Below are 19166 nucleotides of genomic sequence, written 5' to 3'. Positions count from 1 at the left end.
GAAGTGTAGAGGAATCCAGGTGGAAAGCATGGAAAAACAGAGGCAAGATACAGAAGAGTTTGCTATTTAGTTTTAGATATATAGATTGACGTATTTGTAACAAAGCAGTAGCAGCAAAAGATACTGGAATTAGCAAGGACCTCAAGTTCACATCTTCCAGCTCTGAGTGCGTCATTTCAAAACACATCACATGCATGCAACCGAAGTTCTCCCCCCAATGCTACAGATATTTAATGCCTGTGTTTCCTTTGTCTACAGTAGCCTTTGTTTCAGAAAATTTCAGCTCCTGTTGCAATGGCCTAACTGCGCACCAAAACTCCACATAGAAGCCAGGTGTTTGCGATGGCACCTGGTTCAGCTCACCCTGTACCAGAGCCTCCATCTCGTGTACTTGGGACAGCGGTGGCAAAATAATTAGGGTTGAGAGTCAAAAAAATTATCATTGTTCACATAACCAAACCCGCTCTGCCCAGCTCTGGCATTTGGGGCTCCTCCCCCCCCCCAAATACTGGCACGTCTAGACTACGATGTCAAGAAGCAGGTAACAGATGCTTTATGAGTGCAGCACTGCACCAAAATGTTGCAGGCTGAGATACTTCTGGTTCAGGGATACGGTCACTCTGCTACATTTCCTCTCCCCTCAGGTTTTTGCTCTCTCCTCCCGCAAGTCAGGCCTCATTTCTCCAATATAAATAAGAGTACGTCCCCTCCGACGTTTCTCTGATGAAAATAGGGACATCCTATTCCATACCCTCCAACATTTCTCCAATGAAACTAGGGACGTCCTAAGGATGAAATCAGAAACCTGGACAGCTTCTGAAAATCCGGAACTGTCCCTGGAAAATAGGGACACTTGGAGGGTCTCCTAATTTCCTCCTTCCATTTTTGTGTTTGTTTTGAATGAGGACACAGTTCTTCTCAATCCCTACTATATAACAATCTTTGGACGTCTACCTCCAGAAACATTTAAAATAGCTTCTCAGGGTGAATTAGGAAATGACCTGTCCAGAAAATGAGATGGATTATTCAACCTCATATCAACACCTGTGTATCTCTTCCTCCTCACTTTTTCACTTTTCAGCCATTCCATTCCCTCTCCCAATTGGTTCTCGCAACCCCACCCAACCTCAGTCAGACAACATTTCATGCCACTGAGTTCCTGTGAAAATGGTTAGGGGGTGTTTGCTCCCTTTAGGGCTCCTTTCTAAAGATTTTTTTTTTTATAAAGCACCTGCAAACCTCAGGATTACTCCGAGTCTGCTGGTACCTCTTGTGTACGGTATTGTTTTGCTTAACCTCCAAAAGTATGAAATGGAAATAAGAGAGAATGGCGCTTGTATGAACAATGCTAAAATGGGGCTGCAGATATGAATCTCAGGCGATCTTACCACATAGCTCTTTTCAGATTCTGTGAGATCTGGTCCTGGCCTCAATGAATGATGAGAAGGCTGTGTGATCACCAAAGCACATGGTAAGGGAGACATTTTAGCAAATGCACTAGCAAGTCAAATTCAAATCATAGGAAGAAAGCAAAACAAAAATAAACAAGGGAAATTTGACATAAATGACATTCGCCGCTGGATATTATTAAACGGCTGTGCCGTAGAGCACACACTGTGACTCTGGCAAGAAGGATTAGAAGAAGAAGAGCTAGAAGATGAAATGGGTTAGCAAAATAAAGACCGATGTTCAAAAAAATATTATGGCACAGTTCCTCTGGAAGGACACAAAAGAGCACAAACTCTAGACTCCGTGATTTAAAGGGGAATTACCAGGGGAGGAAACGGAAACATGCAGAATACCTATGAGCACTGCTTGGAGCAAGAAGATACACTTTGGAGCCCCTGATGATAGGATTTGCCAGACAATGAGATGAATTAACCTAGAATTTTCTTATTCTTTTGTCCTCAACATTCTGTAACTCCTCACAGTCACCGGGGGGGGGGGGCTTTTTATATATAGAAGCACATGCAAGCATCAAGCACGTTAACTTTTTCTTTTAATTTACTCCTTTATATTTACACACCTATGGAGGTCCTTAGGTATGTTCTTTACTTTTCATGTGGGACCATTTTGCGTCCAAACAGGTAGGCATTTGATCACTCATGTTTCCTATTAAGGGGATATTTGGTAAATGAATAAACTACAGCCGTACCTTGGATCTCGAACAACTTGCAAGATGAACGGTTTGGGTCCTGAACGCCACAAAACCGGAAGTGAGTGTTCTGGTTTGCAAAAGTTCTTTGGAAACTGAACATCCGTCATGGCTTCCAATCGGAAGCCAAGCCTTGGTTTTTGAACATTTTCAGAAGTCGAATGGACTTGCGGAACGGATTCCATTCGACTTCCAAGGTACCACTGTTTTATGAAACTGGGATGCACCCAAGTTTGAAAGCAAATGGGCCCACAAAGGAAACAACTGTGCGAAATGGCTGAAATATAACTGACCAGGAAATGCAGTTATGTCACCTAGATTAATCAATATTATGCTATTTTTTTAAAAATTCCACTGCATGTTAATTAGCTGACCAGTTTGTGAGCTAGGGTGTTTGTGTTGCTTTAATGCAATTGTCGTGGTTTGTGGTTTATTATTATTTAATGATTATGTTACTTATTTATTCTTAGATTATATTACTCTTATGCTTTAGGCATTTCTGTACCTGCGGACCTCTTCATCCCTCCCCCAAAACATGTGCATTTATTATTTTATTTCACAAAATTTATAAACCGCTTGATTTTAAAGCAGGATGGGGGGTGGCAAACCCACGCCAACACGGTTTTACAAAGTGGTATATATGCCTGCCAATTTAAGACTGTACTCTAGCCACAAAAGCTCAGGCCAGAATATATATTTATTTGCCTTTAAGCTGCTACGAGCACAGCTGCCCCTCTTGGGGGGGAAAAGAACAAATTGGGAGTCCTTTCTGGGGATATGAGAAGCAGGCACAAGTGATGTAGATAGGAAGGCTTCCAAGTTTACACTTTGCTGCTAGCTTCGACTCATTTCTCTTTTTTCTCTCTCTCTCTCCCCCTTTTATATAACTGGGAATGTCTACTGTGGCAATTTTCCACTTAGACGGAAGGACAGTACATTCAAGTTACTGGGCACAAGCCGTCACAATTCACAGACATAAATGTCAGCTGCAGAAGAATGCGTTTGGGCTCAGGCACACAAGTCAGATTCATTTTTTACGGCGCTTATTCACATACAAAAATCTCTCGATGGATGGCGAGAGCTGTGCTGTTTCAATTCCCATTTCAAAGAACCCAACACAGCAACGACATCCATTTAAGCAAGAGATAACCTCAGGAGACTTTAACCAGTCTCCTGAAACTCTCAAGACAGAATCTGGGGAGAACAAATTGGGTAAAGTGGTCTTTCACATCGTTGAAATTATGATACGCAACCTCTCCCTTATGATTTCTATGATTCGGCTTCATAACAGGTGAAAAAGGTCCTTTCAGCTGTATTGTTACCAAAGAGCACCTCAGTTCTATGTACTCAGCTCCCAACTTGTCTCTCAATTCCTACTGTGTCTGTAATGGCTAGCTGGCAAGGGCTGTTCTAGCTTGTCAAGACATTGTGTGTTGCAGGGCAAATTGCTGCATCATCTGTTGGCTTGGAAGACAACACCTTGTGCCTTGCATCCTACTGCAATTAGCGCAACACCTTGCCACTCACTAATTAGCTGTTGAGAGTCTGGATTATGTGATCTTCCAGCTAGCAGCATGACATACACACAAACACATCCAGTGTTTAGTGCCCTCTGTTCAGAAAAGGACAGACAACTGATCACACCTTTGTGTTTTCCTTTTTTAAAAAAAACACCAAAAACTCTGTCACTTTGGTTTTTCTTTTCTAAGACTATTGTTATGAGTTTGGGGGAAGGTTCCAAACCTGTGACCCTGTATTTGGGAGGCTGCAATCTAGCAGCGTTTCTCAGACTTGGGACTACAACTCCCATCATCCCTGACCATGGGACCTGCTAGCTAGGGATGATGGGAGTTGTAGTCCAACAGCAGCTGGGGACCCAAATTTGAGAAACACTGAGATAGGATTATAGCGAGGTTGGAGAGCTTAAAAGAATGGCAATATATTTCACATCTGGCAACCAATGAGCCCCTTTGGTTTCAGATAGTACATGGGTAGTCGAGTCTAAAAATCATGGGACACAATTTTTCATGGCCCTCTAGCGGTTCTGCAGCTCGTTTACCAGAAGTAATGTATTCAGCATTAATTTTGGAAGTGTATACTCGATTCTGACCAAACTACACCTCGCCAACCAAGTGCGCCACATAATCCCGTACATCCTAGAAGACGAGACGAAACAATAGGCACACGTGAAAATAGACACAATCGAAAACACCCCCGCCATAGCATACTCATTCTTCCAAAGCAAGCTAAGGAAAATCCCAGCAAGACTAAACAGGTCCACACAGTCCATGTTTAAAACATGGAAGGAAAAAGTAGGCAAACTGTCTCCAACCCCATCCCAACTAACCTCCCTGGGCCCACAATCCACGACTCCATCACACAGCCCCAAACTTCCAAGTAAAAACTTGGCAAGCCAAAGCCTTACACCACCTAACAGATGCCTATAAACCCATACCGACGTAAGAAATACAAGACAAACTAGGGGATACCCAAATACCTGGCTAACACCCTACCAGCTACATGCCTTCTTAAACACCCCAGCAATAAAAACAGCACCCACTAGGCCTTTGACCACCTTCAAAAAACTCCTGACAGCAGAGGGACATGACAAAGAGATGCTATCCACAAATAACAAAATACTGCTCCATAGGCCAGAATCCCACAAACCTCCTCATCTCAATCAAAAAACAATGGGTTTTTTGCTCACACATTTCCCCTTACTTTTTAGGAGGGAAAAAGTGAGTCTTCTAGAGCACACATATTTCCCCTTACTTTTTAGGAAGGAAAAAGTGAGTCTTCTAGAGCAAAAAATACGTTACGAAATAAACCCTACCCAATGGACTAAACTGTGGTCAAAACCACCCTTTAATCTCAGCCAAAACAAAGGGAAACTTGCCCAGAAACTTATCTACAGATGGTACCTAACACCACGTAAGTTGGTGCTGATATACCCAGAAACCTCACAAAAGTGCTGGAGAGGTTGCCCCTCTACAGGCACTTCCCTCCATATATAGTGGGACTGCCCCAAAATCAAACACTTTTGGACATCAGTCCTACTAGAAATATGCAAAAGGACAAAGCAGGTATTAGAAGACACTTCAGAACTGGCCTTACTGAATATGTTCTAAGATGATAATGCACAATCACGCTACAAAAAACTCTTAAGCCAGCTACTCTCAGCAGCCAGGAGCCTCATAACTAGACACTGGTGGGACCTGCTCCAGTTCCAGTTAACCTTTTTATAGCACTAGCCATAGGCCATGGCATCATTCAGAAGGCGAGCAAAACGAAAGACAATAACCATAAAAATAATCAGGCACCACACATACAATAAAACCACGGTCGCGGCTACTAAAATTATTTGTTGCATTAAATAGAATAGCAGAAGATTCTCAGGTAAGATGTGTCAAATTAAATATCCGAATCCCCTTTGCAGTTGACTGCTATTTTTCTCTAGTTCTTTCCTCCTGATCTTTTTAGCTGTCAACGCATAGAGTGCTACTTTATAAGTAACAAAGTCGTCAGTGTCGCGCAGCAGCCATTACACCCTTTCCACCCTATTCAGATGTGTTCCATTCATAAACAAGGGTTTTATAGATCGGTCTCTTGGGTCTATATATAACAGGCACTGCAATAAAAGTCCCCCACGCAGGGTTGTCCACACAGACAAAGTCTCTCTTTGTAATGCACCGTATTTTTCGCTCTATAAGACGCACCAGACCACAAGACTAGTTTTTGGAGGAGGAAAACAAGAAAAAAAATATTCTGAATCTCAGAAGCCAGAACAGCAAGAGGAATCGCTACGCAGTGAAAGCAGCAATCCCTCTTGCTGTTCTGGCTTCTGGGATAGCTGCGCAGCCTGCATTCGCTCCATAAGACGCACACACATTTCCCCTTACTTTTTAGGAGGGAAAAAGTGAGTCTTCTAGAGCAAAAAATACGGTACTTTGCCGTACCGGACCTGTTAGGAGTGAACATGGACCACTGGTACCAAACCATATGGGAAACAGCCCTCTCAGAAAAGCTAACGAAGAAACTGAAACTAGCACAATGAAAAATAAAAGAGGACACCTTCACCCCGGTGTAGCTCCCCCCCTTTATTACACACACAGCCCAACAAGACAACAGCAAGAACCCACTGATAGCATAGGTAAGTTGACCTAACAACCGCTCCCTAACACAAGCAAACAGAACTCATTGCAGACCACCATCCATGCCCTGGGACCCCCAACCTCTCTCACTGCCAATGAAAGCTTAACAAATAGCAAGAGAACCTACCCACGTGATTCCAACACAAAAACCTTGCCTAGCCAAAAAGTTATGCACAGTTTATATAAGGATAGTAACATGGAATCCTGGCTGAGATTAATAGGGCCTGTGCTAATTTAGCACATTAGGCAGTGTTCCATAAATGTACCTTATTCATCCCTGTGAATATAGTAAAATGATTTACATTGAGCCAGATCTTGGCTCATCTAGGCCACTATTACCTATTAATTAACACCAGATACAACTTTTTCCACGTCACTCGTAATGAAAATGTTTCCCACCCCACAGGGTCAGTTCAACCATTTGAACTAACCACTTGTGAAGCTAACGACCTTAAACCCAACCAATTAATATTCTCAATGAAGACAGGATCCAATTTATACGGCTGAAAAAGGAAGATCTTGAGAGGCTGCTAGCAGTCAGAATAACAGCCAGAAAAATAAAACACAGGCAAAAATATCAAAACAGTTCTAAAAGAACACCATGGTATAAAATAGTAGGAAGGACCTATAAAATGGCCGACATGTTTTACTTAAAGTCTCCTTGCGGGGAACAAGGAATACCGTTTTCCTGTTAAGGCAATACCTTAATTAAGACGTGCTATTGCCTTAATAGGAACTGTACTGTGACCCTGAAGAAGGTTTTGAACTGAAATGGCTTGAGCGTTTCCTAAGGCCTTTCTGCTATTTTATAAAATTCAAGTACTTTTTTAAAGTTTCCTCCCTCATGCCTTTTGTGCTTGGTGTTGTACATTTCTTTTACTTTTGCTAGTCAGAGCAGACAGTTGGCTCTTAGATCAGGCATAGGCAAACTCCGGCCCTCTAGATGTTTGGGACTACAATTCCCATCATCCCTAGCTAACAGGACCAGTGGTCAGGGATGATGGAGTGCTGGGGTTTGCCTATGCCTGTCTTAGATGGTCTCTGGCTCAGATTAAGGCGGCAACAATCTATTTATCAGTCCAACCTAATCTAATACTCATAGCAATTTACTAAATATAAAAGATGTACTTGGCCTCTGAAATTCACATGTTGATAAGCAACAGCAGTGAGCATGAAATATCAATCAATGACATTCCCCCCCAGGCTCCAAACTCCCGTGATTACCTGTGGGACGTTGACCGTGCGTGAGAGTCTGGGAGGTACTTGTGTTCTAACCGCAAAGGAAGAAATTGCAGAGGGAGACAGAAGAGTAGATGGAGAGAATGGTTTTGCGTTGACAGACTTTTAAAAGGAAGGAAAAGTTGGTCAGCAAAGGGAAATGACCCGTCGACACATCAATGCAGCAATGATGCTCTTACAAACAAGAAAACGTGTTCTGAACTCGGTGCAAGTATCGTCAACAAGTCCATGCAAAAAACAGGCATGCCTTTTCAAAGTGGTCGGGACCCATATTAGTATTGCAAGCTTAATGGGCTTTGAATGAATGTTGTTAGCTCAATGACATGACTCCCCTGAAAACATTGAGACAAGAATTAGTGTGCACCTGGAAATATATTTACTTACAAATTCTATCCCTTTCTGGTTGTTCCTCCACAGGTCTCAAGGGGTTAGGCACACACCATGCATTTTAAAAGTACATTTTAAAGCTGAGAGCTGTAGTTTGTAAGGGGTCTGGGAACTGTAGCTCTGCAAGGGCAAACTACACTTTCAGGGATTCTTTGGGGCAGGAGAGAGGCAAATTTCATGTATTTTGTGTACGCAGCGTTATGCCAAAACCAATATATGAGATCCGGTGTTATGTACTGAGTTGAATAGGATCCAAAATGCAGCAATCTGATTGGTCCTAGAACAATAGGATCCAAAATGCAGCAGTCTGATTGGTCCTAGAACAATGCAGCAGTATGATTGGTCTGCAGGAGCCACCCAATCCAGCTCCAGGTGGAAGTAAATCCACAACCTGATTGGCCTACAGGAGAATTCCGGAATTAGCCAATCACGTGCAGCCCATTGTGTAAATAATGTATATAAAGCAGATACTTTGGGGAAACTTTCATTCCTCCTCACCACTATGAGCTGAATAAAGAGCATGAAATCCACTCTCGACTCCAAGTATATTTCATCCAGCTGAAATAAACACCTTTGGTGCTGCTAAGAGTTTTCCCAGCCTGCATGTTACTAGTCCAGGTCTACAACTCGTTGGCGAGTACTATCATCTCCCCTTCTGAGATGGACGTAAACTAATGAATTCCTCTCCAGTTTTGAATACCCCATCCCTACTAAAACAGCCCCACAGCAACCATATTTTTTGTCCTCCTATGCAAAAGACCCAGCCCTGCAGCCAACTACCTACCTTATTTACTCAAAGCCAATGCTCACCATATTGGGGCCAAATTACGTTGTGAAAATTAAGGTGCGCATTGGATTCAACAGCACATTTACATTTGCTGGCAAATGCTCTCTTTCTTTCGTTTCAAGGTTCTGAAAACTGAGGTGCGCGTTAGATTCGATGGCACATTCAACTCAAGTAAATATGGTACTTTCACTGTCTGGATGATAGTACCATAGGCTTGCCAGTTCTGCTGAGGTTCAAACCCTCAATGAAATTGGGTGGCTGGAAAAGCAATAGATACCGTATTTTTTGCTCTATAAGACGCACCAGACCACAAGACGCACCTAGTTTTTGGAGGAGGAAAACAAGAAAAAAAATATTCTGAATCTCAGAAGTCAGAACAGCAAGAGGGATCGCTGCGCAGTGAAAGCAGCAATCCCTCTTGTTGTTCTGGCTTCTGGGATAGCTGTGCAGCCTGCATTCGCTCCATAAGACGCACACACATTTCCCCTTACTTTTTTGGGGGGGGGGGAGTGAGTCTTATAGAGCAAAAAATACGGTATATGCTGGAGGCAGAGGAAGGCAATGGGAAGCCCTTTCCCTGGAGGACCAGAGAAGAAGCTTTTTCACTGCTCTCCACCACCACCCCTCAAGATTACCATTAGCTGTTGTCTGGGTGAGTGCATCAGTTTTGCTAAATGACACCATAGCTTAAAGAGTGTTTTCCATTTGGGATACCTGAGCAGGGTCCTAACATCTTACGGGAACGCGGACTACAGCTACTTTGCCTACAGCATTCCTCGGATCACGAAAGCAAAGCTGCTCTCAAGACACATTCTTTGAGAGCCACCGTCCAACAGACTAGGCTAGAGCTTTCCAAACTTTTCATGTCAGTGACACCCTTTTTAGACGTCCATCCTTTCAGGACACAGTAATTCAGTTTTACTAGCAAACCAAAGGTCAAACTAACCGCTTTCCAGGGACATTCACACGACACAGCTGCACACTGCAGCCGACGCACTAACGTGTCACAACACACACTTTGGAAAGCTCGGTGTTATGTACTGAAGTTCTCACCCTGGGCCAGCAGAGGGATACTGTAGATAGTTATGCAAATAAGGGATCGAAAGTGACGTTCAGTGATTTCACTTGGTGTTTCAGCTCAGTGATTCAGCTCTGCTCAGAGGGTGGCTGCATCCGGCTGTGCTCTGCTGTCCATCCATCCCACCTTCGTCGCCAGTGTTAAGTTGTGGGTGAACATATCAGACGACACAGCGATTCTCCAAACAGCTCTTATTTATTCACAGGCCAGGACAGAACTGAACTGAAGGGTTCATTCAGCCTGCTTATATAGAGCTCCAGTACAACGTTACTGTAACAACTTTCTGAAACTATCCAATCACTGAACGTCACTTTCGATCCCTTATTTGCATAACTATCTACAGTATCCCCCTGCTGGCCCAGGGTGAGAACTTCATAACACCCTGGACTAGGCTATATATGAGAACCACTTCTCAACCTGGGACCCATCCCAAAGTGATCTTCGCTCTGTTGACTCTTCCAACGCAACCGGCTCAGGGGACAAAGTTTTGCTGTTAGTTACCGTCAAGCTAGAAGGAATATACCAGCTAGAACAGTGTTTCCCAGACTTAGGTCTCCAGCTGTGTTTGGACTACAGTTCCCATCATCCCTGACCACTGGTCCTGCTAGCAAGGCATGATGGGAGTTGTAGTCCAAAAAACAAAACAGCTGGAGATGCAAGTCTGGGAAACACTGAGCTAGTGTGAGCTGCAACCCGGGTCAGTAGCACACACAGGCAACACTCAAACGTACAGCGATGTTAACCTCAGGACACTCATGCAGAAGAAATACCTTGAAGGGCCTGCTTTGATTTTCCCTCTGTTCAACTTGCTTATAACTGCACTTGGGGCTACCTCCCTGCTCCTGATACAGCGTGCTCTCCTCAATGGTGTGAAGAGGTTTCTTTTGTGAGCTAACGGCCTTCTCCGGCTCTGACAGGCCCCTCGCCCTACAGATCTCAGGGATGCCACCGCAACTTCTGTTGGCCGTAACGCAATCCTCCCTCTCCATTCTCCGGCTCGGCCCTCGGCTCTTCTGCAACTTGCCTTGGCGTTCAGTGGCATCGCTGAGCTCTGAGAGGAAGCTGTCGGGGCTGCAAGGCGAATCGCAGTAGCTCATTTGCGGGGAAGGGGAGCTAGCAAACTTCTCTTCGGTTTGCTGAGCCGCCAGGCTGAGGTTTTGGGCGGGCGACTGCGGCTCGTAAGGGGAGGGAGGCAGCGGGGAGACGAAAGAGGTCGGGGTTGAGGAACTGGACATGTTAGAGGGATGGAGGCTGATGGAAGGCGAGGGGCTGGCCACCGCCGAAGGGGTGAGATAGTCGACGTTGCAGAGAGAAGCGTCGGGAAGAGGTGGTAATGGAGGGGTGACAGGTGGAGCGTGGCCACGGGGTGCCCCCAAGGTGAGGGAAATCCACTCTGAGGTGACGGCCTGCAACTCGGGAGACAGGGCTGGGCGCATTGGGGCCAAAGGTGGAGGAGTTGGTGTGAAAAGCAGCTCAGAACTGGGAGACTTGACAAAAAAGAAAACAAGAAAGAAAGAAAGAAAGAAAGAAAGAAAGAAAGAAAGAAAGAAAGAAAGAAAGAAAGAAAGAAGAGGTTATTAAAAATAATAATAAAAAATGAAGAGTGTACAGCAAAAGAATGGAAAAAAGTGGAAAAACTAGTGCATGGCTGAGCACTGACAATTTAGGGTGTTTCAAAGGTTCAGAGATAGAGGAATGGAAACAAGCGTTTGCAAGAGCAGACAGGCACTACTGACAGCAGGCGTCAAGTTCTGCAGATACATGAAGGTAGATATATGCAGGTTTCAGTATATGGTTCAATAAGGGTGCCATGAAGACATGATTCTAGGAGGGACGCAAGCTGGCTGCTGCAAATTCCCTAAAAAGCTGGGAGTGGGGGATTTAAAAATCCAGTATGGGTGGGGTGGGACGAAGGCGAAATTCTCTTGCTGCTTCTGATCCCTGAAATTGTGTTTATTTAGCTGTGCCAGATGTTACTTATGGTATTGGGGCGCCACCATGAGAAAAATACTGATTTTTTGGGGAAGAAAGACACGCAGGCGGTGGTGGTAAGATTCAGCACGTCTTGCCCTATATCAAAATTTTAACATTTCTTTCACATGAAGTTTATAATGGTTTCTGTTCGTTTAACAGAATTACACAGCCTGCATTCAGACATGGTGTTTATATTGCATTATTTTTTTACTGGTTATAACGCTAGTGCCCCATTCCTGATTTCTCGTGTTCTTTTCGTATTGCATTACGGAACTGCGGCTTGTTGGCTGAGGAAAAGCTTTGGGGTAATTCTTGGATATTTACAAGCCAAAAGATGGGGGGCGGTGGGGGGAGGAAATGCAGTCTGGTTAGAGGTCTGGCCTGAGCAACATAGTCTGATGGGAGATTTCATGAGATGGGAAGGTGGCCATCAAAATCCCTTGGTCCAGTATATCTGAAGGAGCGTCTCCACCCCCATCGTTCTACCCAGACATTGAGGTCCAGCACCAATGGCCTTCTGGCGGTTCCCTCACTGCGAGAAGCCAAGTTACAGGGAACCAGGCAGAGGGCCTTCTCGGTAGTGGCACCCGCCCTGTGGAACGCCCTCCCACCAGATGTCAAAGAGAACAACTACCACCAGACTTTTAGAAGACATCTGAAGGCAGCCCTGTTTAGGGAAGTTTTTAATGTTCGATGTATTACAGTATTTTAATATTTTTTTGGAAGACGCCCAGAGTGCCTGGGGAAGCCCAGCCAGATGGGCGGGGTATAAATAATAAATTATTATTATATTATTATTTATTATTTGGTCATTCCCCATTAAAGCTGCCTTTAGTACCTTTTATGAATTATATTCCTGAGTTTAGTTTTCGCTACATTTTGTTTTTTTAAAAAATATATATGGTGTGGTGTCCTTGGAGAGGGATTTTAAATTCAGAATGCTTTTGGCAGAGTAAACAGCCATCTGCGCTCCTACTTTGCCTCCATCTGTCCTCCTGTTATTCTTTTTCGATGTGAGGAAATGTAAAGTGATACATGTTGGGATGGATATTGCAGCTTCACATCTATACTGATGATGACTAGGAACAAGTGTTGGGGTGGCGAAAAATGTTACATCTGTGTACTGCAGCAATAGATAGCTAGGATCCACTCTGGTTGTGATTGCAATTGAACTATTTTCTATGTTGTATTTTACATTGTTGTAACCCACCCCAGGACCTTGTGGAGAAGGGAGAGTAATTAATATAATAATGAATGTCAAATGCCATGGAATATAACACTGCCAGGATTCTAATGCCTTCCTGGTGTAGTGACATTTGGAACAGTTCTGGTCGCCCCACCTAGAAAAATGGTAAGAGCTTGAATGCACAAGAAGCCAGACAAAATGACCAGGGTCAGCCTTCCCAAGAAAAAATTGAAAGCATTTGGGGTCTTATAAATGCAGGTGACTAAAAGGAGGGACAGGGACGCGGGTGGCGCTGTGCGTTAAACCACAGAGCCTAGGACTTGCCGATCAGAAGGTCGGCGGTTCGAATCCCCGCGGCGGGGTGAGCTCCCGTTGCTCTGTCTCTGCTCCTGCCAACCTAGCAGTTCGAAAGCACGTCAAAGTGCAAGTACATGGGCCTCATGGGCACCACTGTCTTTAAGTACTTTAAGAACAGCACAGGTGTAAAGTTCCCTGTTGTTCCACATCCTGCTTCCCACAATGTTTCCGGGAAGCACAGAAGCCATAAAGACATTAGCCATCCCTTGCTCTTCCTCCCCAGCAACCGCCAGTCGGTAGCCTAGCGCTTCTCAACCTGGCAGTTCCCAAATAGAATGTTGCAGTGGCCTTCCTCCTCTGTTCTGCTGCTGCGAGCTAAGCCTGCCAGCCGAAACTCAGGCTTGGTTTTTCGCCTTGCTCCAGACAAACCACGAGCCACAACCAAGAATTGTTCTTGGTTTACCACTTGTAGTTTGGAGAAGGCCCGGGTTCATGGCTGATCTCACCGCAGCAGAGCAAGGAACTGTTATCAGGCTTGCCATCTAAATCCTTTCACACCACCACATCTTGTGATTGCAGATTCCAGAGATTACATGTAAAAAGTGCTTCATTTTCTCCTTCCTGCATCTACTCTCACTCAATTTAGTCTTTGCATAGAGTCTAGGATTTTCACGGAGGTAGAAAGAATTCTTTCTATGCCCTTTCTCCACACTGTTATAAACCTCTTATCACGTCCCTCCTTTTAATAAAGGTAAAGGGACCCCTGACCGTTAGGTCCAGTCGTGACCGACTCTGGGGTTGCGTGCTCAGCTAGCTTTATTGGCCGAGGGAGCTGGCGTACAGCTTCCGGGTCATGTGGCCAGCATGACTAAGCCGCTTCTGGCGAACCAGAGCAGCGCACGGAAACACCGTTTACCTTCCCTATTTATCTACTTGCACTTTGATGTGCTTTCGAACTGCTAGGTTGGCAGGAGCAGGGACCAAGCAACGGGAGCTCACCCCGCCGTGGGGATTCGAACTGCCGACCTTCTGATCAGCAAGTCCTAGGCTCTGTGGTTTAACCCACAGTGCCACCCGCGTCCCTTAAGTGATGGGGGGTCCGAGATAAAATGATATATGCTGCTTTGTATATATACAGAATGTATGTTTGGGTGCAGTGTCCGTCCAACAAAGCTAGGAGACTCAACAGGCTGCTTTGCTGTAAGTCTGCACCCTTTTTTAATAAAAGCACTAGAACTGATCACTCTGGCGCTGTTGATACCTGTGCACCCAACTCCTAAGAGACCTCCTTTGGGCCAGTGGTACAGTGAACTGCAGTGACAATCAGTTGCTCATTTCAGGACTAGTTTGACCCAATTGGTCCTGCCCAACTAAAGCTGCAATCCTACCGGTTAGGCGGAATCCATCTCGTGGTCTTCAGAAAAACTAAAGCTGCCTAACTGCCTTCATGATTGTCATCTAAAGGCTTGGCAGGCAATATATTTTCATAGGAACGGAAGCCTCCCTCTTATCACGCATGTGCTTGTTTCCTTCTTTTGTTCCTCAATCACTGCCAAACTGCTTTCCAGGAGATTTTCTGTAGCAGCTCGGGAAGCGTCTCTTAAAATCCCAAACATAACACAACACCCTTTTAGGAACAAAGTCAGCATTGCTCTGGTAGATACTGAGCAGCTGGAACAGGAGGGGAAAATGTACAACTACTTTCTACCCGTGCTTATGCTGTTTAGGAACTATTTTAAAAATATGTGCGTGTGGTTCATTAAGAAGTGGGTGCTTACCAATTTTACCACATGGCTGCTTATTTTTTTAAAAAGTATAAGGCTATCCTCTGGGCTTTGCCATTTCTAAAACTATTTTCTAAAACTGTGCTTGCCTCTGAGCAATGTACACACTCTGCCACACTAGAATTATTGGTGCAAAGTTCCAATTCCTGCTCAAAGTTAAGGAGGAATGCATAGGCAAAGCCCTTTAAGGAACAATTGTATGGCCCTGTTTATTTCACTCTTGCCGAAATCGCTTTGGCTCAGTTTGCGTGTAACTCTAAGCCAAACCATGGCTTAATGCAAACAAATGGGTGTGCAGGCTCCTTGATAGCTTGTGGCTGCCTTGCTCCTGATGCCGCTTTGCTGCTGTGAGAACAGCCGTGATTTAAATCATGGTTTGCCTTCCCCAAACTACAAGTAGCAAACCAAGAACAATTCTTGCGTTATGGGTCATGGTTTGTCTGGCGCAAGGCAAACACACAAACCCGGGCTATGCCAACATGCTTAGCTTGCAGCAGCAGAACCAGCAAAAGCCGCCACAATCTCCTTTCTCAGAGCAAGGCCTGATTTAGTGTCGTGTGTGAAACAGGTCGTTTGAACTTTCCTAAACGGTGAGTTTATTGTCAACACTTTCCACAACTGCCACTCCATATGGTGCGATGCAATAGATGTATCTTTTGAATATACCGCTGGTAAATGTGTTCTCCTTACTATCTAAGAGTTATTAGCAGGAGAAGGGACTCTCTAGCAAAAAACAGCAACGCCTTACGGTTTTGCAAGGCTGGATTCAGAGCAGGTACCTGCGGGGATGTTGTCAGACTGCGGTTTGGGGAGTGGCAGAACGACAAGCTGCCATAGTCTAGTGTGTTCTTCAGCACAGGCTGCTTGAAAATGTCCACGTAGGTGACCGGGAAGATGCCTTGGCGGTGAGTACTGGGGATTTTCCCTTCATACCAGTTTTCGTCCACTTGCCGAATCAGTGTGATCCTCTCGCCCTGCGGAGAAAGTATGAATGGGCAGATCAAGCTCCTGATCTGCAGCAAGACTTTCAGCCCTGCTGCTCAGGTAGGAAAGCTGAATTTGCACATCTGCCAATGCTTTCGGTTTGCACGGAACTCCTAAAAGCATAGCTGTCAACCGTCTCTTATTTGGCGGGAAAGTCCCTTATCCCAGCGCTGTGTCCCACTGCTGTCCCTTATTGATGATGTCCCTTAAATTTCCTGGGTTTCAAAGGAAACAGCTCCCCTCCCTCCCTCCCTCCCTCCCTCCCTGCCGGCCAGGGAAGAGGGAGGCTCCAACTGTGTTGCTTGGCTGCGTTGCTCACCCAATAAGGAGTCTAAGAACGACTGGGGGGTGGAGCTTGCATGCCTTGTGCCGATCAAATCGGCCGCGTTGCCTGGGGACTCGGCTTTGCTCAGCGCTTCCCAGCAGAAAGGTGACGGTGGTTTCCCTTGCTACATCCCCTTTGCTGGGTTGCCGTGCTGTGGGAACCACCGCTTGAGGCTTTGTTTGGCTGCTGGTTGGGCTTTCTGCCCCTTATTTTCAAATCTGTAAGTTGACAGCTATGGCTAAAAGGGATTCGACACATGATCCCAATTTGAAATCAGATTTGCAGACCCTCTAGTCTGCTTTCATGGGGCAACAGAGAGCATGACTGCAGCTACCCAACTCCTGGACCGGTGGCCAAACTGTGATGGAACATATTCAGGAAGGGAACAAGAGGGAAGGATTCCAGGAATGGCCACAAAGCTATTGTCAGATGTTGGTACTTGCTGAATTCCAGTCCGAGACCCAACAATGAAGCAGAACACAAGGTGAAAAAGGCAACCATTGTATGCACAAGATCACTGCCCTGGCTCTCGCCCAAGAACAATGACAAGGTGCGCTTTCTTCTAAATGAAGTAGCCAAGCTTTTCTCCAGCAGACTGACTGTGCAAGCTCTGCAACAGGAGAAGAGCAGGAATTAATCCAGGTGCCCATGGGTGCCAGCAATGCAGCAAGGATCAAGCCAACTTAGGAGGAGCTTCAAGGTTCCCTAAACACAGCTCAGGGGCAAGGCTTTCAGGATCAGGGAACCGGGATCTGAGAACATGAGGTGCATGCTCTAGTTATCTCCTGCTTGGACTACTGCAATGCGCTCTACGTGGGGCTACCTTTGAAGGTGACCTGGAAACTACAACTAATCCAGAATGCAGCAGCCAGACTGGTGACTGGGAGTGGCCACTGAGACCACATAACACCAGTCCTGAAAGACCTGCATTGGCTCCCAGTACGTTTCCGAGCACAATTCAAAGTGTTGGTGCTGACCTTGAAAGCCCTAAATGGCCTCGGCCCAGTATACCTGAAGGAGCGTCTCCACCCCCATCATTCTGCCCGGACACTGAGGTCCAGCGCCGAGGGCCTTCTGGCGGTTCCCTCACTGCGAGAAGCAAAGCTACAGGGAACCAGGCAGAGGGCCTTCTCGGTAATGGCGCCCACCCTGTGGAACGCCCTCCCATCAGATGTCAAAGAGATAAACAACTACCTGACATTCAGAAGACATCTTAAGGCAGCCCTCTTCAGGGAAGCTTTTAATGTATGACATATTAGTGTATTTTTGGTCTTTGTGGAAGCTGCCCAGAGTGGCTGGGGAAACCCAGCCAGATGGGCGGGGTACAAATAATAAATTATTATTATTATTATAACATGAAGTTGTGCAAACAATCCTGTCTACCCGCCACATTTCTGAACAGAGGCAGCAAAGTCCACATGCTCACAAGAATGCTTATTCCATCAAGCACTCCTGGCTTCAGGCCCAGTGCTCCTTCTTGGGAGCCGGGTCTCCTCCTGCCACTCAATGTGGAGTCCCAGCTTTGGAGAAAACACACAGCTTCACAGCATGTGTTAACCCTGACCACAGTTCGCCAACAAACCAAACTCTAAAGCCTGGTTTGTTTCAATTATGGCTTGGCACTATATGTGAATCCAGCAGCCTTGCTTAACCATGGTTAAGTGTCACCGTAGACACTCACCAAGTTACAAAGGAGCGAGACAAGGGCAGCCGGGCAACAAAATAGAAAGCCTCCTTTGAAAGAAACAGGGGGAAAACCTTTCTCGCTGATTTTCATGATCCAAAGACACCTGTACCTTTCTGAAGGACATTTCCACTTGAGTGTCACCATTGAAATTGAACTTGGCAATAGCGTCTCCATATTCCAGGACTTGTATTGGTGATGTTTTCTTAGGCTGAGCTTTTTCTGTGGGAGGGAGTAGCTATAAAAAAACACACACACCAAAAGGCAGATATGAGGACCCCAGTCATTGGATTCCAGTACCAGGTTAGATGTGGATGTGCAAAATAGCTTGACTGACTCGGTTGAGATGCAATGCCTAAACCATGGTTTGGCAATTGGAAACCATCCCTTTGGAATGTTGTGGGGGAAAATGAGGAAAAGATGAGTTATGTAAGTCCCAAGAAACATCCAATGGTGGTTTATCATGGCATCTGAATCAAAACTTCTGTGTTACACACTGGAAGCATGATTCTAGTAAGGGGTGACTGTAAAGCAGTTTTAATGGTTCAAGTGACTCGGGTAAGTTTTAAACAATGAATGTGGCCGTAAAATATTTCTCACCTTGTGGCTTATTTGAAATTGCTCCTTTGGGAAGATGGGCGAGATATAAATTGAATGAAACAAACCAAGTCTCACCACGTTGACTCATTGTATCTGCACAACAAAAAGAAGTACCTCTATGTATGATTGTGGGAAAATTCCAACTCTGCCATGGTGTTCGCCTTCAAACCAATTCTGATCAATTTGCTTATAAATGTAAACGACATCCCCTTTCTTCAGTGGGAGCTCCCTGTTAAAAACAGACAGGTTATGTGTTAATGCGCAATTAACATCTCTTGTAAATATTAATACAAGTAGCATATGCATGCCATTATCTGAAAGCACTATTGGAGATTCCCCATATCCAAATTCTTGCAGAGGCAAATCTGGACCTAGTGAATCTCCCTCAGTAATTCCTCAACTTCCACAGTACAGACCTTTAGTGCCACGGAAACATTGTTTTTCCACAATTAGATGCAATTAACATGGACATTGTGCATAAGAATTTAACAAAACACTTTATTATTATTCAGCATCACTTTCCCTGATATCGAAG

The 19166-nt window shown here is 45.1% G+C and overlaps 1 protein-coding gene across 38 annotated transcripts in view; it reads right to left on the bottom strand.

Annotated features, from left to right (window-relative positions):
• Nucleotides 1-19166, bottom strand: part of SORBS1 (sorbin and SH3 domain containing 1) — a 212920-nt gene that overhangs the window by 7304 nt on the left and 186450 nt on the right. For 32 of the 38 annotated variants that reach the window (XM_081191485.1, XM_081191457.1, XM_081191484.1 and 29 more), the window contains 6 exons: nt 18746-18860; nt 18144-18269; nt 15818-16012; nt 10568-11284; nt 7531-7647; nt 1389-1448 (listed from right to left, as the gene is read on the bottom strand). In XM_081191485.1, the coding sequence (XP_081047611.1) occupies nt 1389-1448; nt 7531-7647; nt 10568-11284; nt 15818-16012; nt 18144-18269; nt 18746-18860 (1330 nt within the window). The remainder of the gene's footprint in view (nt 1-1388; nt 1449-7530; nt 7648-10567; nt 11285-15817; nt 16013-18143; nt 18270-18745; nt 18861-19166) is intronic. The other 6 variants (XM_081191480.1, XM_081191458.1, XM_081191466.1 and 3 more) reach the window with 4 other exon arrangements.

Source organism: Podarcis bocagei, assembly GCF_964188305.1.
Source record: "Podarcis bocagei genome assembly, chromosome: 4".
NCBI classification, from domain to species: Eukaryota; Metazoa; Chordata; class Lepidosauria; order Squamata; family Lacertidae; genus Podarcis; species Podarcis bocagei.
The sequence above is the reverse complement of the archived record's forward strand: the minus strand, read 5'-3'. Positions and strand labels throughout refer to the sequence as shown.